At 38.2% G+C, this 27,391-nt stretch overlaps 1 protein-coding gene across 1 annotated transcript in view; it reads right to left on the reverse strand.

Moving 5' to 3' along the window:
* NTRK2 (neurotrophic receptor tyrosine kinase 2) overlaps positions 1–27,391 on the reverse strand; it is a 215,377-nt gene that overhangs the window by 131,075 nt on the left and 56,911 nt on the right. The window contains exons 7-10 of the mRNA XM_048504371.1: positions 12,009–12,145; positions 10,707–10,839; positions 9,534–9,833; positions 4,880–4,918 (exon numbers count right to left, since the gene is read on the reverse strand). Of these exons, the coding sequence (XP_048360328.1) occupies positions 4,880–4,918; positions 9,534–9,833; positions 10,707–10,839; positions 12,009–12,145 (609 nt within the window). The remainder of the gene's footprint in view (positions 1–4,879; positions 4,919–9,533; positions 9,834–10,706; positions 10,840–12,008; positions 12,146–27,391) is intronic.

Raw genomic sequence — 27,391 nt, forward strand, 5'->3', positions numbered from 1 at the left:
GTAATCTGCAAAGACCTTTGGTTGTATCTTAGCGTTCTTTAAATTCATAAGTAGGGTTTTTAATATGTCTGTCCTCAAATGGTAGTCTCTTCTGTTTAAATTTTTAATTCACCATAAATCCAATAAATTCAATATTTCCAAATACGTAAACACATTTCTAGAAAGTCTGCCTCCTTTAACTTTTTTTAGACCTACCTTTATTAGAGACTGTAATGCCATTTATATCACTAAAGATCATTAGCTCTCCTTGAAAATTCAAAATAGATTGGTGATTTTTTTCAAAAAAAATTCTCTGGCATTATTTAGAGCATATACAGTAGCTAATGTATATATCTTGTCCTATGGCAACTTAATTTTTTAGATGATATATCTTCCTTCTGGGTCTTTAACTTTATCAAAGACATCTGTTGCCCATTCTCTGTTCTCATATATATAATTAATATAATTAATATAGTTATAAACTATATAAAGACAAAAGAAAATTACTCTTGTCTGAGAACAACCAACACAACAACCAACGCCCAGCAGGAAACAGGAAGCCACTACACTCATTTCAAACTTGGCCACTATTTTGGTTATATCTGGGTTGCCATTATTTAAGAGGGAGGATACTTTCTGGAGATCCAAAAGCCTTTTTTTAGCTAATAAAGGCATCAATAGGTTGACCCAAATAGTTGTGTAGAAACAACAATAGAGAAGTACATGAGAAACAGATTCTACACAATTCATCTTACAAAGATAGGTCTTTTTTAAAATAAGGGTATTTCCAAAATCTCCCTATTAGAGTCGGGGATGGCAACATATTACACCTAGCAAGAGAGAAGTTTCTGCAATGGTTAGGAACAACTGGTTAATGCAGGTAAGGCGTCATTTGAGTTACATTTAGAGGAATTCCCAGATAGAGAGGGAAACAAGACTTATTTGCTGTGCTGCTGAGGATTTGGTATTTGATGTAGACTAATCTGCACTTTAAGGCTTGAAATGCTTTCCTGGCTGATAGCCAGCGAGTCAAAAGATAGACCCAGAGTTAAAACTTTTTACTCATCACAAGCTAACTAATCTGAAAGCTGAAGATCAGGGAGTAATTGATAGGTGAGACTAGTAGAATCCAAGTTGAAGAAAAGGCATAACCAGAATTTAAAGGTAATGAGCCATGCTTTAGTCTCAAGTAAATGCTAGCCAATTTCTAGACAAGGGACTGCATAAGATACATAATTGGGCAAACCAAGAATTTTATACAGGAAGCAGGACTGAATGACTTCATAGAGCAATCAATGGAACCTATCAAAATTGGTAGGCCGTAAAGCAATTGCTGGCATTCTTTTGCATTGAAAACTTTGTGCAGAAGGAACATTCTGAAAGCCTCTAGTGGGAAAAAAAGAGAGATGGCCAAGACGTTATTCTTGGCTGTGTTAGTAACTAGTTTCCTATGTATAGACCAGCCCACTTTACGATGAAAATAGAGAACTAACTATTTGAAGGATTTGACCTGTTCTAGGATACTGCCATTTAATTCCCATCAAGTTGGTTTCCAAGACCTTGAGAAGAACAGGATTTTAGATTCAAATAATTTACAATGAGGCTGTTCTTTATACAGAAATCATGACAATAGGTAAGTAGATGTTTCAGACCCACCACTGAGCAAGATAGCAGGACAGCATCATCAGCATAGAGTAATATTGGGACTGGACAGAACAGAGTTTGGGGCAATAGCTGCTGAAGCCCATAAGAGTGGGAGAAAGATTGTTTTTAAAAAGTTAAATAAGACAGATGCTAAAATAGGAGACCGTATATTCCAGATTATGGACTGATATCAGTTCCCCGCCAGCATAGCCACTTGGCCATGCTGGCAGGTGCTGATGAGAATTGTAGTCCATAACATCTGGCGTGCCAAAGGTTCGCCACCATGGTGCTAAAACATATCCCTGTTTGACCCCTCTGTTAATAGGAATTTTAGGAGAGAAAATGACTAATTGGGTACATTTAATTCGACAATCAGTAGCTGTATACAGTTTCCCAATAACAAATAGCAGCCTTCTTTCAGTGCCCATTCTGGAAAGTTTTTCCTAGAGCAGGTCCCTGGCAATTGAATCAAAAAACCCTTTAAAGTCTAGAAAAGCAGCATGAAGCTTCATATTAGTTTTCCTGCTGTATTTGTTAATTAGATGGTTAAGGACAATGCAGTGATCAAGGAGATAGCTGGAAAATTTATCTTTTCCCCTCAACCATATTAGCATTACATCTGACCAATTTTTTGTCTTCTTACAAATGTCTTCACTGTGTATATAGAATTACAGCCACACAGCCAAAACAGCTCATTTTAAGACTGTGACACTCAGTGCTTGGGAGACACAGATGGCTCCTTAACATGCCACATGTGTCTTTTCTAAATACTGCCCCCCTGCGTGGCATTGACCCTGTGCTGGCAGGGTAGGGTGTGTGTGCTGCTACAACACCACCAGTACAGAGAAGCTTTCTGAGGCAGGGAGTCACCCTGACACAGGGTCAGTTCATTCACCGTCAGTTCTAGGCACAACACAGCAAACCAGTGGGAGAGTCCAGAAAACAGAGTCAAAACAGTCCAGAGAGTCAAATAACACAGAGTAGACAAACCAGGAGGGCATAGCCGAGAAGTGAAGTCGTGGAGAGCCGGTACAAGGTCAAAGCACAGTCCAAACACTCAGAACAGTGGCATGCAGGAGTTGCTGAGAAACTCACGTGTTGCATCCACAGCTGCAGCTCTTACAGCAGCTCATTATATGCTTCTGGGCTGCTGGCTTGGGAGAACTGCTGCAAAAACTCTAATCCACATCAGGCTTGCAAGCGAGCAGAGCGACGCCTCTGTTTCAAGGCCACCCTCAGTTTCTGCCGGCAACACTGTGCTACATCTAAAGAATCAGAAGAGCTTTCATGCTGCCTAGTATTTCTGATCAACCCTGAACTGGGAAGCTGTAATTCTTCCCCTTCTGCTGACACAGCTGGCGTGGCTCTGCGAGGGTCAGGCAAGTCTTCCTCTAACGAACTGTCAGTCACAACAGGGGGGCCATGATAGGCCCATGTTTCAGGAAAGCAGGCAAGTCTCCCCAAGTCTACCCAAGGTATTATACCAGCAACAGAAGTAAATGTAGCTCTTTTGGTAGATGGTAACTGCAAGTGTGACTTTACATAAGATGTGGAGTTTTAAATAGACTTAATTTGTCCAGTCAAAACTATGTTATTATCAGCTTCAAAGAGTAACAGCACAATCCCAAACAGAGTTATACCCTTCTAAACCCATTGACATAAATGAACTTAGGTGGGTGTAGCTTAGTTTAAGATTACACAGACACTTCTTCAGCAATGAAACCTACTGTTTTAATTTCAAGCAACTATTTCCTTTGAATGAAATCAGTGAGCCCTAGAAGAATTAATCCTTCTTCCTGAGAGTTTGCCATGTGACAACAAACTATCATTTTGAAAGAAAAGTAACATATTTACTTTGAGCACGCAAGTAGGAGGGCAGCACACATGCATAGGGCTCAGTTCCATGGATGCAGAGAACTTTGTCGGTGTTGTTGCCATCTGGATATAGTGTTTTTAATTGTCCCAATCAGATACAAGCCAAAACTGAGATCTCTTGGCCCCAGAACCACACAACTCAAGCAGCTGCAAAACAGGTTTGTGACTGTTTCTCAGTTCACATGCTGCCAGCTGCATCCCTTCTGAGATGCTTCAACATTTCTTAAGGCTGTCCATTAGAAAAACTCTCAGACAATCAGAGGCACAGCTGACCAGGAATATTATCCTCTCTTTTCTGCAAGGACCCAGTGAAATTGGGGAGGGGGTGTCAGAGGGTAAATCTCAGTCAACTGAAGCACCTGTTGAAATACAGTTTCTGATCCCTTCCTCCATGTTGTCCCAGCAAGGCTGTGACACTGCAAGGAGTTTCCTGTTTGTGCTGAACAGGCAGCCAAGCAAACAGTCAATGAACTGGCTCCCTGATCATGAATGGCAATCAGAAAGTGAGCAGAATTAGTAGGAGCTCAAACCCCTAGATTTGTTCAAGTAATATAAAACTATAGTTTTTGCATTATGTCTAAATTATGACCAAGAGTCTAAAAATGAAAAAACTTTTACAACACCAGTGAAATGGTGGGATTGAAATAATTTAACAACCAGTTCTGGTGGTGGGATTCAAATGATTGAACAACTGGTTGTTTACAAGTACCATTTTAACAACCAGTTCTGCCGATGTGGTGAGAACCTGCTGAATCCCACCACTGTGAGACCAAGTGTTTATGATTTGCCTACTCACAAACTAAAGGAACACTGACACTTTCTCCTGATAAGCTCCCACCTGTATCAAAACACAATAATGCTGATCTCTGAGCAACACCAGAACACAGCATATTCCCACCATCAAAAGATATTAGTGTTGTATTGTGTAAACCTGTTGGTTAAAGCCATCACTGTGTGCTGGATGAGTATATTTTAAATAAGTATATTCTTAATTACTAATTTATCATACAAACAGAACAAAAATGTCAAAGAACATACAAAGCATGACCCAGACAAAGTTAAAGACTTTAAAAATCCAGCATTTTCAGTGGAAGGGTAATCACAGGCTAAAATATCTTCCTAATAAATCCATAAAACTTGTAAGTGTATTCAACACTGACTGGATTAGGTCTTTAATAAACTTACGAAATGCTGTTAAAATAGCATCCAACTTAAGCATAACTGAGTTTAAAAATCAATCATACAGCCTGGAACCACACGATACCCCAGTGATTCCAGCCGTGAAAGCCTTCGACAACACAATCAATCTTTAATTTGTCTCAGTCATTTAAGTAGTCATTTTAACTTTTGCATATATTTAAAATAGAAAATGAAAATATACCAGATCCCCCATAACTGATATGGTCATAGTATGGACTACCTAAACAGCAAAAAGAAAAAAGAGTCACAGTTATAGAACAGAAAGTGATCTTTTAAAAAATTAACGATTATGAGTCTTTAAACAAGTGATGTCATATAGCATCAAGTGATGTCATATAGCATCAAATTCAATCCTAATTTTTTATACATATTTAGTAAACTTTTAATAGTTTCCAGAGATCTAGAAAATGCCTACCCCATCACATGAAAGTACATCATATACTACGGCTGAATTTGTGGAAAATCAGAGTAACAACCATTTGGAATATGTTCTGTGCCTTTGGAATATACAAAATTTAATAACTAACATTCATAAGATCTGAATTCATTCTTCAACTTGAATTAACAAGTTTATACCAATGAGTTTTTATTATAACAATCTGCACTTCAGCTTTTTGTAAGAAAAAAAATCTTTATAACTGTCAGGCAAAAAGAAAACAGTTTGAATAGTACCACTCTGTTCATTGTTAAATTTTTAATTTCAAGTCATATTCTTTTTAACTAGCCCACATGTACAGCAAAACAAAGGGGGACCCAACAGAGTCAGTTGACCTGGACCTCAAATTCAAAATTTAAATGCTTATTAATATTTTGACATCTTAATATATGACTCACGGCCCCATCCAAAGGAGGTTGGCTGAATCTGCCCATGGAAGCAGTGCATAGCCATTTTGGCAGATTTGCCCTCCACAGGCCATTTACCCCAATGGAAGGGCGACTGCACTGGTGTGCGACCACAGCAGCCCTCCCCAGTGCTGCGGCGCCACACCAGCATCTCAACACCCCTGCCACCCATAGCTGCCATAGTGAAGGAAGGTCAGAGGAGAGGCCATTTACCACCTTATCCTGGAGGCCAGTAAGTCAGACTTAACCCACCAAAAAGGTGGCATAAGTCTACTGAGACCCATAGGGACTTCTCAGTGGCGGGGAGGCTTTTCTACACTGCTAGGAAGTCTCTATGGGAGCAGCACACTGGCTACTTGGATGTGGCTGCCTGTTTTTTTGGGGAGAGATACAATAGAGATACACAATACAGTATACAATGTTGTACAATGTACATATTACTTGGTTCCCATGAGGGAAACTATATTACACACTTTCACTTGAGAACACCACTGCAGGGAGAGCAAAACTGGCCCTGGATAAATCCAGTTTCTTTCAAACAGGGAAGTGCATTGCAAATTGTAGCCTGTTTCTTCTGTGCTATCAACTCAGTAAGAGTGACCAAATATCCATGATCACTCCCATCTGCCCTACAGAATAGTTCCTTTAGCTAAATATTCCTATCCAAGTTCTCAGCCCTGACAGTATATGGCACTAAAGTGTGTCAAAAAATAGAACACTATCACTAGCTATTAAATATAGATATGTTTATAACATCATTAGCCTCCTCCAAAAGTAAACAAGTGAAATTTGCTTTGCATTCCTAACCTATTATCACAGCAGAACAATTCACCAATGATGTAATACGTGGTGCTTGACTGTACTCTAATACACACTATTAGTGTTACTGCTTACAAAGAGAACTCATGCGTTATTGGTCTTAGAGATGTCATGCTATGATGATAATTCCTTGTTATATTTTAAAATTGATAGATACATGTTTGGTGGTGGAAAGTGTCATCAAGTTGTAGCTGACTTATGGTGACCTCATAAACAAGAGCTGTTCAGAGGTGGTTTGCCATTGCTTGCTTCTGAGTAGCAGCCTTGGACTTTCTTGATGGTCTCCCATCTAAAGAGCTAACCAGGGCTGGTACTGCTTAGCTTCTGAGATCTGATGACATCAGGCTTTTCTGGACCATACAGATCAGAGCTACATTTGTTACAGCTTTTAATTTAACTTCTATCCTATCCTGACCATGTACAACTCAACGTGATCACAGAACCAGTTGTGAGATCTTCATTAGTCCTGAGTCTAAAGAACTGTTGAAAACTGTATACCACATATGTAAATATTAAGAAAGAAACTTTAGGTTCTGTCACATAATGCCTAGTTACCCCAAGCCTAGTTGAGCTCCACTAGAGTCTGGACTGGTACAATCAAGTTTATATTTGCCACCCACTGGGAACCAGGCAATTGACTGCAGATGCTCCAAGATGTAAACAAGCTTTTTTCCTCAGGCCTCCAGCTTGTCCTTCACTGGATATTCTAAACTATGTTTGCCCCAAGCTCAGAACCATGTTCAGTGTTCGAAACCCCTCAGAAATGGAGCACTATCTATGTTCAGCGCGAGTCTCTACAAAAATTGCCCAGCCCATCACAGCCCCCTGTCACACAACCAGCAACACTTTAAGCCCATCTGAACCATAGTGAAGGAACTTTCATTACAAAATGGTAACAAGATAATAAGAGGATGTTGCTTAGTAACACAAAGGAGAAACCAAACATACTACTTAGTCTAGACTGGATTATTAGGAGAGATGTGTGAAATTATTTTCTGGCATTCTAACGTGTAAGAGGTAATGTTCCTCCTCACAGTCTGCAGCACCCACATACTACTAGTCCCAGGACAGATCAAGGGCTTTTGAAAATATTTTTCTTATTTTGTGCTCTTTCAACCTGTAACACTTAGAACTGTTTCTAAAGGATAACTTAGCCTTCTCTGGGGAATTTCTACCTAACTAGTTTATTAGTTTCTTCTGCAAAATAAGTGCCCATTAAGGTCAGTTTACTAGGCGGAAAGGGTGCTTAGGTTCTTTCATTTCATCAGCAAATTTATTGAACCATTTGGCAAGTTATCAGGAATGAAGGGAAAATATAATCCAACTATGAGGAACTAGAAGGATTCACTGACATTTTGAGATCTGGATTCTGTCCTCTGGGATTTCCATTTCTTTCAGACTCATCTCTATAGTGTAGAGATCAGTTATAGATCCAGGAAAACTCCTGTCAAGTTGGCAAATTTAAGTGAAATGCAATAAAGTTGTCTTAAGCACCACAAAAGCAAAACATATCAGAGCTTCTTATGGTTTTCAATTTTGCTATGATTTTAATTGTTTTAAAAGCTGAATGAAATGATGAAACAATAGTCATCAACAAATACTACAGCTGTAGAAGCAAAAATCACAAATATATATGAAAATGTGCTCTCATAAGTTGAAAAAATCTGAGTATGGGGTAGTTAAATACAGTCCTTACACATTGAGGAATCTATGCTAAGGTCATGTGATCTACCCCCATGGTGCAGCTCCACATTTAGAGAAGGGCTTGGGCTTTTGCTAGAGATTTCTCTGTTGTGAATACTGAGAGAGAAAGGCCTTTTCTGCATGGGCGATATACAGCGGCCCAGGGACAGCGAAAATGCCGTCCCTGGGCGGCTGTTTGCACAGGAGGCGCTGCTGCAATGCCGTCCTGCAAACAGCTGTCCTGGCCACCTGAATTTTTTGGTAAAGTCAAATAAAGCTGATATCCCTGGGCCTTATTCAGCTTTTTCTGAAAATATTCAGGTTTAACAAACCTAAACCTGATTTTTTTCCCCATTCTCTCCCCATCTTCTCCATTTCCCAAGACGACCCTTCCCCTACTGATGCTTTTCAAGGCTCCAGGGCTTGAAAAGCACCAGTGGGGATAAATTCTGCTTGTGGTGCAGACCCTAGCAGAGTACTCTATACAGGATCTAGTCAACCCTTCCTCTGCCGATGGTTTTCAAACTCACAGGGCTTGAAAAGCAGAGGCAAGAGACAGATCCTCCAAGTGGTGCTGAGCTTGAAAATCTCCAATATGATTTTTTTCCAGGTTTTTCTGTGATTCAGTAGAGGCCCATCTGTCCCTTCCCTCTTCACAGCCTTAGGCTGCAAGTTGTTTTTTTTTTTAATGAGGTAACTATATATTTCAGTGCAGGATAACACTTTTTATCATTTCCACCCAAGAAATATTGGGTAATAGACTGAATTTGTGTAAATAATATCTGGTATCTGAGACCCACAGTAAAAAACTTTGTCAGAACACCACCACCACCCGCCCCCGGTTAACTATGGAGAAAAGTTGAGCAAGGAAATTCTATACAGTGGAACCTCAGTTTTCTCCGCTAATCTGTCCAGTGACGGGCAGCAAAAACGGCATACTTCGAGGTATGCCGTTTGCGCATGCACAACGCTGTTTGCGCATGTGCAACGCAAATGGTACACCGGAGATATTCAAACTGCCGATCTCCAAGGTGACCAAATGGCCGGGGGCGACCGGCAAAGACCGAAACTGTCAATTTCCGAGGGCAACGAAGACCGAGGTTTGACTGTATTTAACAATTATGGCCTTCCTTTGGCAGAATTAAACCTTTAGCTTTCAATACAATACGAAGTAGTAATTCTGAAAAGATACTTTTACTATGATTTTTTCCATTTGGTAGCAGTAGTGGATGTCCATTTACCGGCTTAATGACACAACCAAAAACATCTTCTGTTTTGAGAAAATAAGTTCATCAAATTTGCATGTCCTTGCTTTTCAGTGCTCAAAAGGTATGACTTTATACCCTAAAATGCCTGCAATAGAGTTCAACTAACAGGCTGAATCCTGCCTGTCCCCCAAAAGAAATCTTATCTTAAATTCAATAGCATCATAAAACAAACTAAAAAGAAACAATAATTGCCTCATGATGTTATAGACAAACTATACTTACTACCTCCAGGATCTTCCATAAAATAGGCAGAAATGCTTGCTTCATCTTTTCCAAGTTGATTGTATGCCACCAAGGTATAATCTCCATTGTTCACATGAGTAGGGTTATCCAACTGAAGGCAGCCATGGTATTCAGTCTGATTGATAACATGTATTTTTGTCCAGATATAGTCCGATTCATTCAGTTTTACTCCATCGTGCAACCATGTTAGGACAGGTTGTGGGTTTCCTCTTACACTGAATGGAATACACCAGTGGTGATCCGGATATGGCAGTTCAAGAAATGTGATATTTGGCGGAACTATATTAAAACAGCAAAAGTAACATCGGTATCCCATAAAGTATTCCATTTGCATATTAATCAGCATGCCTTTCTTTTTTGAATCTACTCAGCCATGAACATTATTTCAGCAAATTTCTCATCAAAATGGAAGTTGACATAATAAAAAAAAGTTCAGTTTCTACAATAATATGCAACAATATCCTTTCTTAAACTTTTCTTGTGCATTAATCCAGAAATAACTTGCCTATGGCATACTCTTCCCGGGATCTTTTTTTTTTTTTTTTTTGCCATCAAGTCACATCTAATATATGGCAACCCCCGTTGGAGTTTTCAAGGCAAGAGACATTCAGAGGTGGTTGCCTTTGCCTGCCTCCGTGTCACAACCCCTGGTATTCCTTGGAGGTCTCCCATCCAAATACTTGCAAGGGTCAACCCTTCTTAGCTTCTGAGATCTGATGAAATCAGTCCAGCCTGGGATATTCCAGGTCAGGGCTCCATGGATCTTTCAGAAGAAGAAACCTAACTGTCCACCATAAACTAGGAAACTGAACTAGATCAGAAAGATAGTTTTACTAAAATCCAATAGTGCAGTGATGGCACCAATTTCAAATCTTTGTCTTAGTAATCTCACATACACATTGAACCAAGGAAACAATTTCAAAACTTCCAAGGAAGATCTTTGTGAATAAGTCAGTGTAGTGATAGCTTTAACTATTAAATGCTACTAAGCAAGGAGGAAACAAAGTTTTTCTCTTCAATTCAATGCATGCAAATATGCAATATATAAATAATGTGCCCCTCTGGGAAAGGATCAGTAGAAAGTTTAGCATTACTGTTTTCTACTGATGCTATCATTGTTAGTTAAAACTGTACACAAGACCATTTACATACAGAACACTGTGAGATCAACAGAAACTTGGTCTTCGCCCACACTGTTTTCTGCTACACAAGAAATTAGTGCTCCACTGTCATTGGATGAGACATTCTTTATGGTAAAAGAAGCTGGGTTCTTATTTGTATCACTCTAAAACAAGAACAACAAGAAAGAAATAGGTTATGGATAGTTCTGCTGAGTCCCACATGAGGAACATCTGCTTCTTGCAAATGCTAAAATTTTTACTGAAACTTATATAATTAATTAATTATGATTATATCTCATTCTTTCAGTCCTTCTGGGCTCATGAAGTAGTGTACAGTCATTAAGAAAGGAAAGGGGAACTACAATAAAAAGACAGGAGAGTTAGAAGTAGCAGAAGAGTTCATAAACACAGTTAGCATAGTGGATAATTCTTTTCCTTCCCCAAGCAGCTTGCCATTTGTGCCAAAAATCTCTCTGAAGTCTGGGAAAACCTCAAAAATGAGATAAACCACTGGATGAAGCACTGCACCTATGAGGGAGAAATAAATGAAAATCTCCTCTTTTTTCTCTCCTCTGCTGATTCAAGCCACAAGCAATGCCTCTTGTCTCCTTGAAAATTTATTCCTGTGTGAGCATTACACTTAGCAATTCATTTGAAGACAGTCACAGTGGAAAACCAGAAGGGTCTTTGACCAACTTGCAGAATTTATATAAAAAGTGGGATCCTAAACCAGCCATACATAGGTTATATCTTTCCAACCACAGCTAAATCAAGCTATAGAAAAATACACACATTCTTCAATTCAGGGTTTATTCTTCCCCAGTATAAGAGAGACACTGTATAAGATCCAGATATGTAACTGGATCACTAGTCCACATTAATATTATATAATCAAGACGAAAGGTAACATGAACGAAAGGTAACATGTGAACTAAAGCAGAAATAAAGATGGTTCTGGTGGGTTTTCCAGGCTGTGTGGCCGTGGTCTGGTGGATCTTGTTCCTAACGTTTTCCTGCATTTGTGGCTGGCATCTTCAGAGGTGTATCACAGAGGGAAGACTGTTACACACTGTGTCCAGTGAGAAGGGAAAGTTTAGTGGGGCTAGACACAGTGTGAAACAGACTTCCTTCTGTGATGCAGGTGAAATGTTAGGAACAAGATCCACGAGACCATGGCCACACAGCCGGGCAAACCCACCAGAACCAGTTGAATCCAGCCATGAAAGTCTTCGACAAAACAGAAATAAAGATAAAGATAAAAATGACTATCATGCCTTTTTTAAAAAGTTATAGTGCATTTTAAGATTTCAATACTTCAAGATGAAATTCCTACCTCATGTTTTGAAGTAAGACTACTGAAAATCCAAGATAGAACTGGTGGTGGAGTTCCTGCAGCATCGCAATACAATGTGACACTTCTCCCTTCAATAACAGTAAGGTTATGTGTGCTCAGGTTAACTGAAGGTTTGCCTATGAAACAATCAAGATATACATACGTGTATACGTGTGTTATATCATTGCAACAAGCACAAAAAAACATAATGTGTTATATGCATCTCAGCTCCAGTATTCCAAAACACAGGCTCCTTAGAAATAAATTTCTCTATTCTTCTGTAGCAGCTGCAAATGACCCCATATTCACAGCAGCAAAGGACAAACACATGATAGTTTTTCCCGCATTTTCCCAGCCACCTATTAAAAAAAATCAATAATCAACATATCACTACAGCAAGCTCTAGCAATGTAAATCAGATGATTTTGGTTTGTTTTTTTTAAAAGCCATCTCTGGGGTGGAGAGGAGCAGCCACATAGGCCAGGGCAAAAAAATCTGCACTGATCTGGATGGGATCTACACAACTGCACATCTTCCCATCCACGCATGAATATTTATATGGAAATGGCTACAGATCTGCTCATCTTGGGTGACTAGGTTTCCAATCTTGTCCCTAATCGGGACAGCAGAGCTGTTCCTGGCTCCATGTCCTTCGCATGGAGAACATCGGATCCCAAAGATGGTAATGAGGTGGATACCTCCTGCTGTCAAATGAAAGTGGGGATGCCCCCGAAACACCTGGAGGAGAACATTCGTGCAAGACCTGAAGGCACTAAATATTGCATGGGAAGAGGCTGAAACATTCGCCCAAGATCAGAAATGCTGGAGAGCACCTGTTGCTTGATATGCTACTTAGCATGATGGATTCAATGATAATGAGCAACAGATCTACAATAAATTCTAATTCATTCATTTGTTAAGCGTACCTTCATTTGTTAAGAGACTGAAAATACTTAGCGTAATACTTCATGACACTTGCAATGTAGTAACTATGGCCATTTCCGCACGGCCACGCGGCGGCGGGGGGGGGGGGGGGGGGGTGTCGGCGTATACAACACTGACACACACACTCCGGGACCGTTCGCCTGAACGGTCCCGGTAAAGGCAGGGAAGATGGCGCAGCACTGTGCCATCGCCTGAACGACGTATCTTCCCTGAGACCTGCCGGCGACCCCTGCCCTGCACGACAGCTCTGGAGTTGCAGGGAAGGGGGGACATGTCCCCAGGCCTGGGTGACATGCCGGAATGTCGCAGGGAAGGTAAGTTGTTCGGGAAAGGGGCGGATGGCACTTTCCAGCCACTGCCATTCGCAAGGCAGCTGCTGTTTCCAGAAAACCTTGCTCGGGGAGCGAGGTTTGGAAACAGCAGTTTCACACCACTGGGGGGGAGCAAGGGCAGCGCGGCTGCGATGCAGCTGCACCCCCCATGTGAACAGCTCCCTAGGGACGGCATTTTTTGCCGTCCCTAGGGTGCTGTTATTGGCCCATCTGGAAAGGGCCTTAGTTAATATTTCAGCCATTTCAAGTTGATGTTCCCACTCATGCTATATTGCCTCAGAGTCTGAAACAGCAGTTGTAAACAGGAGGGAAAATGAACAAAGTCCTACCAACCAGCTCAAACAGTTGTTCCTACGCACAGCATCATTCACTTAATGCTTTCCTCCTCTTAATCACACTGAGGCATGGATGAGACACTTGGATTTTTCTATATGATTATGCTACACTGTTGTACATCAATTAAGACAGAACAGAATACTAAAATAATTGTTACAACAACATCTTTTTCAAACACAGTATTTTCACTATTTTTAACAGTTGTTTCACTAATTATAATTTGTAATTGCACATTACAGCTATTTTTCAGTGAAATGACGATCATTCATCTGGGTTGACAGTGCAAATAGCCTTTGATTTATCCCTGACAATATTAATCTAGCCGATAACCTCTGAGAATGGAGATCATTTAGAAAGCAGTTCTGAATCAGAAGAAACAGCTGCAGATGACAAATAGAAACCAGTTCTTAAGTGGCTGTTCAGAAAAGGAAAAAGTCAGACTGTATATTTCCCATGTCTAATTCTCCCTTTCTAAAGTTATCTATGTTGGAGGCTCTGATCGTGGAGGAACTATGCAAATGACATTCACACATGAAGTAGCAGTCAAGATAGGTAAGGCAGGAGGATGCACGCTACAGAGTGCCGATGGTGGAATTTTCACTTGCCTCAGATACCTGTCTGCATTGTAACACTCATGTTTGAAAGACTGGAGTTTCTTTCAATTCATGCAAACCTTAATTTTTCTTTGAACTGACACTTGGATGGAGAGTTCAGAAATGGAATCTATGGAGTGTTCTTTTCTTTAAATAGCAAGCCTTTATTGGCATAGACAACAGTACAACAATAATAAAAAATGGATTAAAAAGCATATACAATACAGGAATTAAATGTTAGGTCGAAAGAAATCTACTGCCGTTTAGTAATTTCCAGGAGAAAGTCTGCCACTATCATACAGGGAGAAGGATCAGGATTGTCCAACAAGTAGTGTAATCTAATTAAATCAGGGAGATCGGGTAAATGTAAAGGAGTAAGATTCACATACTTGGATCTGATTTCCTTGAATCTGAGACAGTGTAGTAATTGGTGGGCCAGATATTCAACTGAGCCATCATTACATGGGCACAATCTTTTAGCCTTTTCTTGCTTATTAAATCTGCCATGTAACAAGGCAGAAGGCATAACATTAAACCTGGCGAGAATTATCGCTCTCCTTTGAGCAGGGTCTATTAAGCAATGCAGGTAGTGTGCCAAGTGGCCCCGTTCAAATGGGAGAGAAAAATACAGGGGGGAGCACGTTTTCTTGGCTGTGGTGATTAGGGTAGAGAACTCTCTATCCAATAGTTGACCTTTTAATTTTCTATAAGCTTCTGAATAGGACAAAGGGCAAAGTGAATCCACTGACAGTCCAATAGAGGCCATTTTTCTTCAATTATGGAAAACCAGGGGTTGGAATGGGTGTCAGAGAGCAGATGGTGGACCAGGGAATTACAGTCCGAGATAAAATGAATTCGCAGCCAGAATCTAAAAGCCCTCAGCCAAGCGGCTGATTCCAAGGAATTTTGACCTAAGACAAAGGGCTGCATAGGGCACGCAATTTGGGAGTCCAGTTATGAAAAAAATTGGATTGAAGAGAATTCAAGGAGTGGTTAATAGCTTGAATCCAAATTGGGACTCCATAAAGAAATCTCGAGGTGACTTTGGCATTGAAAAATTTGAGGGCAAGAGGGATAAAGGAGTGGCCACTGCTGTAAAAGAAACGTAGTAATGCTGACATACTGTTAGATGTAGCTAGGAGAGCGGCATTCCTCTGGGTTGTCCATGAAAGGTTAAAAGAGAATGAGAGGCCAAGGTATTTATAGCACTTAACCTGTTCAATTTGGGTGCTTTTCATTGCCCATGTGAGCTTCTTAAAGCGCCTAGAGAAGACCAATACCTTGTTTTTTCATAATTAATTGTCAGTCTGTTGGATTCACAGTAATCCACACAGCGCTTCATTAAGCTGTCTTGAGGCCAACTCTGGATCGAGAGAGAGAAGGACAGTCAGCCATCTGCATAGCGCAGAATTCATACATTGGATGTACCCATTTCTGCGGCATGGCTGTTCACTGCTGAGAGAGCAGAGGGGAGGTCACTTAAGAAAAGATTGAAAAGAGTGGGGGCCAGGACGCAGCCCCGTTTGACCCCTTTGGAAATTGGAATACTGTCTGTCAAAAGGCCTTCGTGGGAACACTTGATCCGGCAACTGGTATTTGTGTGCAGTTGCCTAATTAAGAACAAGAGTCTGGCGTCAATGTTGAGGGCAGCCAGTTTTGCCCAGAGAAGTTCTCTCGGCACAGAGTCAAAGGAAGCCTTTAAATCAATAAAGGTAGCGTAGAGTTTGTTATCTGCACTGATTGAGTATTTACTGGCTAGGTGTAATAGCACCAAGGCATGGTCCAGAGGAGATTTCCCCTTACGAAAGCCTATTTGTTCAGCCCCCACTGCACCAGAGTGGGAAAGCCACAGCTGATGTGAGTGTTCTTTTCAATGATGCACCATTTATGTATTAATAGGGGTTGGCCAAATATGTGAATACTTATATCTGGTGAATGGAGCTGTAGACAGGCAATATATATATCTTTCTACAACCCAGAAAAGAACCACAGCTTTGCATAAAATAGTAAAGTAAATCAGTACTGTACATTTTTCCATTTTCCCTACAATTTCAGATTATTTTCCTCAGGGAAAATGCAGGGAAGGGAACAGATTTTTTCCTCCACAGTTTCAATATTTTCAGAATGTTTTACTTCCCAAAATTTTGAGAATGTCTGCTCATATATTGCACATATGCTTCTCCCTTGTGCAAATTAAGTTATACTTTCAGAATAACTGATGTTGTAAATGTTGTATCTCTCATTACAACAATTTGAGAAATTAAAATCTGAACACAGAAATGCTAAATCTATCTTGACAAAAAGACAACTTATAGATTTAGAGAAAGACTGATGGATGTGATGGATTAAACACACAAGATTCTGCCCAAAATATATCTTAAGAATGAATAGGTATAAAGTAAGCTTAGGGAATACCAGAATCAGAAACTAAAAGTAATTTAATTTTTCTAAGAAAAAATAAAGGGAACAGAAACAGAGAAAAACCCAAGTTCTTCATTTGGTCATCTGTGCAAATAGACATGAGATTTCTGTGCAGGAGCAGAAGCAACTCCAGAAAAATTGCCACATATAGCTCTTCTTCTGAGAACTTGGCATCTCTGCACATGCCTCAATTGAGAGATGAATACATTTATTTATTTATATACATTTCTATCCTGCCCTATGCTTGAAGTTCTCAAGGCAAGTTACAACATAAGACATAAAAATCACCTCAAAACAATAATAAATTTGTACAATAAAACGTGTTTAAAATTCCCACAAGCCTATTAAAATTCCTACAAGCCTATTAAAATTCCTAAAAACCTATCATAATCCCTAAAACTTATTAAAATCCCTAAAAATCCTGCACACTCCCTCAGACCATTGGGTGCAGAACTCTCAGAAATAGAGAAGTTGGCATAGATAAGAAGGGGAAAATTGTATGAGTGCCAGATGACAACCCAGAGAACATCCACTATAAGCTTTTTTCATTCTCTATGTTCTTTGTGCAGTCTACTTATGGAAATCAGCATCCTTATTATCTTAGAGGAAGGCACTGGCATTATATTGTAGAAAAAAGAATAGGAAGTACAAGCTAACCAAGCACTGAGTACATGTCTGGTGTCAAAGGGATAGTGGAAGATATTTGTGGATGCAGCCACCCATGTTGCAACTCTACACATTTATGTAAAGATTGTATTAATCCAAAAGATGCAAGTTTTCAGTAACATGGATTTTGCACTAACTCTTTCCCAGTTGAGATGTTTTAAAATACATCCCATGTTTCCAACACGGCACAGGCTTCCATTTTTAATACTTTATGATACTGAAAGGTTTCACCTTTTTTCTAAACTGCAGAGGATACAACAACTTCATCCCACAAACAGATCCTATCTAATTTCCTTGGCAAATTCTCTTCCCCTTTTCAATACTGAAACATAATCCTGTTTCAGCCCTTCGGGGGTTGGGCGGTCTATTAAGTCTAATAAAATAATAATAATAAAAATAATATACTAACCTAGATGCCTTCCACAGCACATTGGGTTGGGTCCCTGAATATATCAATGGAACAGATGGTTACAGATTCTTCCCTCGCTCCCTACCCCATAGTAATTCCATATGATGCCAGGAAATGTAATTCTTGGGGTTGCAGGGATTTACAACTACACAGATGAAGTTGGATGAGGAAGTGACAAAGCTGTTCTGATGGAAGGGGAAAGGCGATTTTGATCCCTCCTCCTAGACAGTATAGCCCTTTGACCTGAATATTAATCAACATAAGTCCGGAAGCCAAGGAATTAACTTTCCACGGTCAGATGGGATTGCTGAGAAGGTAGAAGTATAAAAATTATCCCAATCCTTATGTTGCTAGACCACAGGAACCTACCGATTATGATCGAAACATTAGAAACGTTTGATCTTCTACAAAGTTTGTCCTTTTGTGTAAAGCAGAAATGCCCTAAATGCCTGATTCCCATTTTAAAGAAAAAGAAATAATAGATGTTCACTCTTTAATATCTTTAATATCTTGAGAAAAACCCACATATATTAATAATTCCATTATATAAAATATATTTATATATTATAAATAAGAACAATTCTTAGTTAACCACTCTAAATGTTCAAAATTCTCACTTCATAAATAGTATTGTGTTAACAATGAAGAAATGAGGAATGCCCATAGATGCTAGTAAATTTGCATAGGATTGTACTGTTAGACCTATTATCATCATTAAGATTCTTCTATTTTTCAGTCTTAATTACAGGATAGTGCATTGAATATGAAAAGAATATATGCATACAAATTCCTGCAGCATTTAAATAGATAACAGTGTGATTCTGAACAGAGTTACATCCTTCTAAGTTCTTTTTTTTAGTTTTAAAAAGTAACCTTTATTTAACAAAAAAATACAAATAGAAAAAAGAACAAACATTACAGACTAAACAGTTACAAAACAAAATACATTAAGTAAATCACAGTTGTAATTAGCTCATTTAAGTTTTTAAAAACTCATACAGTATGTATGTATGTATGTATGTATGTGTGTGTGTGGGTGTGTGTGCGTATGTATGTATGTATGTATGTATGTATGTATGTATGTATGTACCGTATATACTCGCATATAAGTAGAATTTCTCATCACATTTTTTGTGCTGAAAAAGCCCCCCTCGACTTATATACGACTCAGGTGTATTAAAAAAACATTTTGGGTTTTTATTTTGTCGGCCGCCAGGAGGCGCAGTTTTTAGGCTAGCGGCACCACAATTTCAGGGATTTTTCAAGAGACTCTCCTGATGATACCACTCAAGTTTGGTAAAGTTTGGTTCCCCCATTGTTTCCAAAGGGAGCTAACAGTAGATGGGGCTACATTTTGAGGGTCCATAACTTTGGACCCCTTGAATCAAACTTCACCAAACCTGGGTAGTATCATCAGGATAATCTCTGTCTGATACCAGCCAGGTTTGGTGATGTTTGGTTTAGGGGGTTCAAACTTATGGACGCCCAAATGGGGTGCCCCATCCCACACTGTTTCCAATGGGAGCTAATAGTAGATGGGGCTACATTTTGAGGGTCCATAACTTTGGACCCCCTGAACCAAACTTCACCAAACCTGGGTGGTATCATCAGGAGGGTCTCCTAAAGATACTCTGAAATGTTGGTACTGCTAACATAAACATTCCTCCCCTGACCAAAAATCCAGTTTTGAAGGATTTTAACTCTTGTGTTTTAGCTTGGTTGCTGGTTGAGCTAAGTTTTTTGTACTTTTAAAGTTATTGTTGAGACCATATTGTTTTTTTACCCTCTTTTTCACTTACAGAGCTAGTTTACTGTTTTTCTTTGAAATAAATATTCAAAAAAATTTAACCTCAATTAATATAATTTTATTGGTATCTATTTTTATTTTTGAAATTTACCAGTAGCTGCTGTATTTCCCACCCTCGACTTATACGCGAGTCAATAAGTTTTCCCAGTTTTTTGTGGTAAAATTAGGTGCCTGGACTAAATTTAGGTGCCCTTCGGGGGTTGGGCGGTCTATTAAGCCAAATTAATAAATGATGATGATGATGATGATGATGATGATGATGATGATGATATATGCGGGATATGCGGGTCGACTTATATACGAGTATATACAGTACGTATAACCGTTTCAGAAAAAGAGGATTCCAATTATTTCAATAACCTTAATTATTGCTTCCTGCTAACCTTAAAAAAACACCAGATTTTCTCAATCCTCTTCTAAGTTCACTGATTTCAAATGATGGGCAGTCCAATCCAGATGGCGAAGACTTATCTTTGGAGTCAGCACAGACTCATGCCAACAAAAGTGGCAAATGCACTGGCAAAAGGGGCAGATATGTGGGCAGCGGGGAGATGCATGTCTCTGTGCACCCAACTCTGGAAGCAGCCACCATTTCCTAGCCCCACAGGCACACAATGATACTCCCGCATGGGTGGGTGCATTCCTGGAGCGTACTAAGGCAGTGGAGCCAAACTTAGCGGCTTCCACCAGTCTTTCAACCCGGGTTCACCACTGCTGGGGGAGGATTCATACATACGCCATGCTTTCAGATGGCACAAGTCCATTTAAAGTTATGGGAAATTCTCCAGCAGCGGATTTGATTTCCTATTCATCCACCTGAGTAGCTGAGGCTTATCTGGTGAACCAGATGTGTTTCCGCACTCCTACATTTCTGGTGGGTGACCTTGGGCAAGTCACAGTGCTTTGGAACTCTCTCAGCCCCACCTACCTCACAAGTTGTCTGTTGTGGGGAGAGGAAGGAAAAGAAGCTTGTAAGCCACCTTGAGTCTCCTTACAGGAGATAAAGATGAGATATAAATCCAAATTCTTCTCTTTCTTTCCACTGCCTTTCCCACCACCCAAATGCCCTTTGGAGGCAGTACGGGAGAGCAGAAGCAGTGCCATCCCAGACAGTCTGGAGTGCTGGATTGGGCTGTTAGAAGGATGTACTATAACAGTACAATGCTATTCAAAGTCTCTCCAGCACAAATCTATTGAAATCAGTGGGCTAGACTGAAATAATCGTGCAAAGGATTGTACTGAAGACTGACAGCAATGCAATTCTTGAATCAAAATCCATGGGCTACCACTGAATAGACCTGTGTATAATTCTGAATAGACCTGGTTAGGATTTCTCTCTGTGGCAACTACCTAAACATGATCAATGTAGAATTTCTGTGTTTCAAATGCATACGGAAAAAGAAAGTAGGGAATACAATGTTTTAGGTTCACCCATTTATTAATGGAATATGCCTCTTAAGCAACTCCAGCCATGTTATATCCTATCACATACCTGACAGGGCATGACAGTACAGATATGTACTTTCCATACTGGCATGAATTCTATAGTTCTTCAACAATACATCATTCTACCTCTACTTTACAAGTAGGGAGTGGCTGTTTTAATCATGAACTAAAAGGTGTGCCATTCTTTTTATGTTCTTGGTTCTTTTGCATTGGAAAATTTAATCGTTCCATAAACCATTAAGTATCTGATTTGTATTAATTATACTATGTGAATATGCTGATCAAAAAGCTCAACAAAAACTGCATTTGCTTAAAGTATCAGATACAATTAAATAACTCCGTAGAACTGAAAAGAAACACAACAGCAGAACAATTTGTTTTGCAGGTAATGTTTTGTTGCCCAACAAGATTTTGAAATGTGCATAAAGATATGAACATCATTTCTTTCATATCCAAACACATATTTGGTCATTGACCGTAAATAAAGCCGCCGCCTCCTCCTCCTCCTCCTCCTCCTCCTCCTCCTCCTCCTCCTCCTCCTCCTCCTCCTTCTTCCCTAATGAGCCCAGTCACTGACCTTATATCTGCTTAGGTTCAGCAGGGTTACTATAGTACATGCCCTCCAACGTAACTCTGGAAACACTGATTTTTCCTTCAGTAAAATCTGTATGACATCCATCAAAACAAGTAAAAAGTGTTCAGTTCACTAAATCTTCTTATTAAATGATTTTTTGCAAATTTTGAGGTGCTTCTTATTTTGATTTTTAATTTCTGAATCGCTGCTTAGTGATTTTTTAAACTCTCAATTTAATATGGATGACAAATGCATAGGAGCAGAGCTCGACTGCAATGGTGACTTCAATAATGCAGCCCACTTAGATTTTGCCATCTGGTTGTAAGCAAGAATTATATTTCTTGCCTGCTTCATCTGTTTGTATTACCAGACAGGGAATAGGAGCAACACCTGTAATTGGGGCCAGAATAGCTGTGGGATCATAGGGATACAGGGAGAGAGAACTCATACTAAGCAGCTGTTATGGCAACCATCATTTCCATCCTGAGTTCTACTGAAAGAGAGATCCACCAGCATTTGTAAATTGCCATCAGTGGCCTGGCTTTTTCTTTACATTGCCAGTTTGAGTAGTAGCAAAGATATTTTTGAAGAAGCCTGAATGTGTTAAGAGTTTTTGCAGTGGGGACGGGGAGCATCCATTTCAGTAATCCTGACCTAGTCACAGGCAGATACAGAAATAGGTGTGGGACATCAGTTAAGGGGAAGTTCAGGCAGTTTTCTGTCTCATGATCCCTTTTCAGTCTCTTGCATTGATAAAACATATGCTGCTCTTATAAAAGTCTTACTATTAAATAACAGCTCAGACAAATCTAAAAAAACTCTAATCCAGAACTTGGTCCAAGATTAAAGAGTCAACCTGGTTTATATCACCAAGACTTGGCAGGATGAGTTGTTAGGATCCAGCCTCCAGTAACGTCCATTAGGTTTCTAGGTGGTTCAACAGTCTAGCAAGGGGGTGGGTGTCATTTATAATAATAGGATTCCTTTTTTCAGGTGCACTGTCAGAGTCCAGATTTTGACTAACTGGACAGATTAAAGTATACAATCTCATATTTTCTACAGGGCCAATTGCTGGCGGCAGACAGGGTCTGGCCCTAGCCTCTCCAGGACTCTGGGGACTGTCAATCTGATGGGTGAATTAGTTTGGGTCCTTTTTTTTTACCCACTAGTTTTGATTCAATCCTGGATTGGTAATGTGTGCACTGGCAGTTCGTCTTTTAGAAACAGCCTCTCTATTAGGTTTTTCTCTTTCCTCCCTGACTTTCCGTAGACTTTACTTTCACTTTCTTTGGGAATTTTATTTCATTTTTGGGCTCTTTGTTTTTCTTCTTTTTTTACTGGATCTGCAGTATGGTTCTTTTAAATAAGATGAAGGATTATAAAACTTTTTTAAAAAATAAGAAATGGTTAAGTTTTTTTCTACCGGACTGGATTTACATTGTGTGAAGTGTGAAACAAGTCTCCAAACTCATTAAAAGGATTACAAGAGTGTTTTACTTAAAAGGATTTACAATTGACAGGCAATAAACAGGCAATAAAAAAATAAACTACATCTATTCTTCTGACAAGGACTATGTGAACTTTTTGCTATGGTCGTGATAAGAGGCTTTCTGAGCATTTACTAGCATCAACGGGTACCTTGGCAGAAGCTGAAGTTTGTTGTTGGTGAAGCTGAACTGAAAGTTTCTTATGAATATTTATCTTCATTCCACTCTAATAACATTTTAATAAGATTAATTTTTCTTCAGCCAGAGCCCTGCGGGAACGAGAATTAGCCCTTATCAAGATGTTTATATCTCAATATAAACAACTGACTTCCAACTTCTTTGGAAATTGCCTTACTTATTTTAATACACTGTTATCATCTTGTGCCATCTTGTGGCTTTGCTGGAACTACAGTTAGCAATTAAAAATTTTAAACTCCATTGGCAGATAAATGACCTTGAAAAACTGAATAGAGTTTGTGCTATCTGAGTTTCAGAACAACTTTTGGTTTTTCTCGTTTCTTGTTCTTTTTTTTATCTTTTTGACAATTTCTATATAATTTTGGACAACTGGATTTTTTTAGCCCCCTTTAACGTACTAAAATCATACTAAATTTGGTTTGGTATAGGTTTAGGATAGGTTTACTGTACCTATCAGGATTAATACACTAATATACTACCTGTGGATTTAAGAATTTTATCACTCCCCAGCTTTCTCTACTATCTTTACCCAGTGTTTCTACTTATTCTATCCCAGTGTTATTATCCTTTTATTATTAATATTTTGTTATTTTTTATTAATAACTATTTTAAAGAAACAAAACTGAACTGTTTATTGTTGGCTTAATATTCTAGATAATATTGTAAACTTAAATGTAGTTGAGATAATTATACACAAAGTATTTGAATTGTATATATAGTAATTGCATTTTTAAAAATCCCAAGATGAATGTTGTAACATTGATTACAGAACACTGTTCAAGGTCAAAAAAGGAATGTGTTGTTTCAAAATATAAACTGATTTATGCCATGTTATGTCTTCTGCTAGAACCAAGCATAAAAAGGTTCCTTCAGATAGTTTTTTAAAAAGTAGTAGCTCAAGAAATGGCTGCAAACTCTGCAGAGATGATTAAACAACTTCAAACAATATCTGCTCAAATCAGTAAATCAGAAAATAGTATGAAACAGGAGATTGAAAACATAAAACAAGAAATTAAACTATCAGAACTTACTACTAAGGAAGAGGTGACAAGGAAATTAAAGAGCATCAGACAAGAGATAGCTTCAGGTTCAGCTGCCATTAAAGGAAATATCCAAGAGAATACACAAGATATGGTGAAAATAAACACAACAAGAATTTTATTGTCAAATGGATATTTAAAAAACTAGTGGAAGTCAAGGAGAGAATTGATATTTTAGAAGTTCAAGGAAGAGTTAATACCCTGCAATTTAGAGGAATATCAGAGACAATTAGCAAAAAATATCTTGAAGCTGAATTCTATGACATTTTAGAAATATATGTTCCAGATGGAGATGATTTCCTTGACTTTGAACAAATGTATAGAATCAACTTGAGATTTGCTGCAAGAAATAAAGTACCAAGAGATAGTGAAATTTGCACACTAGAAAGCTAGAGTTTCTATTCTTAAAAGGCAACAATCTCAACCACTTGTGGAAAAGACTGAGATATCCATCTTGCAAGATTTACCAAGCTCACTTTTGAAGACAATAATTCAATTTCTTCTGAAATTCTACTGACAAAATAAATCAAATACTATTGGAAAATTCCATGTTCACTGGAAAAGTCCTTACTTACCAGGAAAAAGACCACAGACCTGACTCCAAGGGGAAACAATTAGACCAAAAGGAAGAAAACAAACTTAGTGCAGCAGCAGCTCTCCTTCCAAATAACTGATCATGAAGATCTTTTCAGTTAATGTCAGCAGTTTGAATTCTCTTTGAAAAAAACCCAAAATAGTTAACCACTTACAGAAGCAAATAATGCAGATATCATCTGTATTCATGAAATCCATATTAAAACTGAACATTTACAAAATGATAACAAATTCGGCAACACATATATAGCTTCAACAAATACTAAGAAAAGGGGCACTGTCACCTGTATTAAACCTCAGAAGATTATTGTGGCCAAAGAATTTAAACATCCAGATGAAAGATTTATTTTGTTAAAACTTAATTTATCACAAGGTAAAGCATGTGTTTTAATAAACATATGTGGACCAAATAATTCAAGAGAAAAATTCTTCAAAAAACTCAAGTTATTTATATTTTCAAGAGGATGAATTATACTAATTGGAGATATGAATGAAGCATTTGACTTAAACATGGATAAATCCAAAATGCTAAAAAAGAATACCCAAGAATGTGTATTCATATATTGAACCTGACTGATCTATGGTGAAACAACAACCCCCAAACAAGAGGCTATACATTTTTCACATCAACATCAAACCTATTCAAGAACTGACATTACAAAGACATTAATTACAAACATTGAAAATATATTTTACCACAGACCATTGCAGATCACAACCTACTTGAACTCATACTGAGAAAAGGCAGAAATGGACAAAGATGATGGAGAATGGATGATAATTTGATGTTACAGAAAGAAGTGGTGAGACAATGTCAAGAAAATTTAGAAGAATTCTTTAAAATCAATAAAATGGAGGGTGTGCCAATTAAAACAGTTAGGGATGCAAGCATACATGGGAGGAAGATTAATTGCCACAGCATCCAAACAGAATTTTTTTTTAAAAAAATAGAAAACATCATGGAGTAGCTAAAAAATGTGGAGGAAAAACATAAAAAGGTATGGAATGTTTTTAAAGGAGATTTGATTTTAAAGACTTACTCAATTAGACTTACTAAAAACAGAGGAAATGAAAAAAACCTTGCATTTTTAAAACAGAAAACATTTGAACATGCAAACAAACCTGGCAAATTTTTGGCATACAGTTTACAAAAGCAAATAGAAAGAAGGTCAATTAATAAATGTTTAAAAAATGATAAAGCAACTACAGTAGAAAAAGAAATCCAAGAATAATTTGTCCAATTTTATTCAGGGTTATATAAAAAAGATATCAACAAAGAAGTATTACAGGAATATACTAAGGAAAATTCCACTTGAAAATTTTACCATTAAGCATCATGAAATACTTAATCAGAATATACTGATTCAAGAGTTGTCACAGGCAATTAAATATTTTTTTAAGGCAAGGTACCTGGTCCAAATGTCCTAACCACAGAACATTACAAAAGATGGGGAGAAATTAAGCTTAACATTATTAGATGTGATGAATTCTTTAGATTCTCCTGACAAACTGCCATCTTCATGGTAAGATGCACATACAACACTGATTTACAAAAAAGGCCTCAACCCAGAAACACCAAAATCATACAGGCCTATCTCATTACTGAATGTTGATTATAAACTGTTCACATCAATTATGACAACCAGATTGAGAAGATGTACAAATAAAATAATTCATGAAGACCAAACTGGTTTTATTTCCAAAAGATTTATGAAGAATAATATACTATTTTTTTATAAATGCCTTCAAATATGCCTAGTCAAAGAAAATGAAAAGCGCCTTTATTTTTTTTAGATTCTGAAAAGGCCTTTGATAATATTTCGTTGGACTTTATGTTGACACTACTAGAATATTTAAAATGCAGAGATAAGTTTTATAATTGGATTCAGAGTATGTATACCATGCAATGAGCAAATGTTTTAATAAATGGTCTTCTTACTGAAGAATTACAGATAGAAAAGGGCACCAAACCAACATGTTCTCTAGCTCCATTGTCATTCAGTTTGGTACTAGAAATGATGGAATTGGCAATAAAACAAGATCCCAAAATAAATGGAATTCAAGTCAATAATGATGGAATTTAAACTGAAATGCTATGCAGATGATGTAGTAGTAATGCTCATGAATCCCCAACAATCAGTTAAATGTCTGATGGAATTAAGATATATGGATCTTTTTCTGGCTGTAAAATTAATAGAAATAAAACTAAAATTATTCCAAATGTTCTAACAGAACAAGAAGTACAAAGGGGCCAGGAACTTACAAACTGTTATGTTAATTCCAAAACTGTGAGATATTAGCATATATAAATAACTGGACACAATGAAAAGTTATGTAAATAAAATTGGATGCTTGGAAAAAAAATAAAAGAAGTCCTACTAAGATTCAAAGTTTTACAAGATGAAAAGAAAAGAAGAGGGTGTACCATTCCTAATATCAGACTTTATTATCAGGCAGCTGGGCTGATTTGGATTATAGATTGGATTAAACATCCAAGATGAAGAATAATTAAATTAGAGATGCATAATTTGAAGG

The sequence above is a fragment of the Sphaerodactylus townsendi genome, linkage group LG07, assembly GCF_021028975.2.
Source record: "Sphaerodactylus townsendi isolate TG3544 linkage group LG07, MPM_Stown_v2.3, whole genome shotgun sequence".
Lineage (NCBI taxonomy): Eukaryota > Metazoa > Chordata > Lepidosauria > Squamata > Sphaerodactylidae > Sphaerodactylus > Sphaerodactylus townsendi.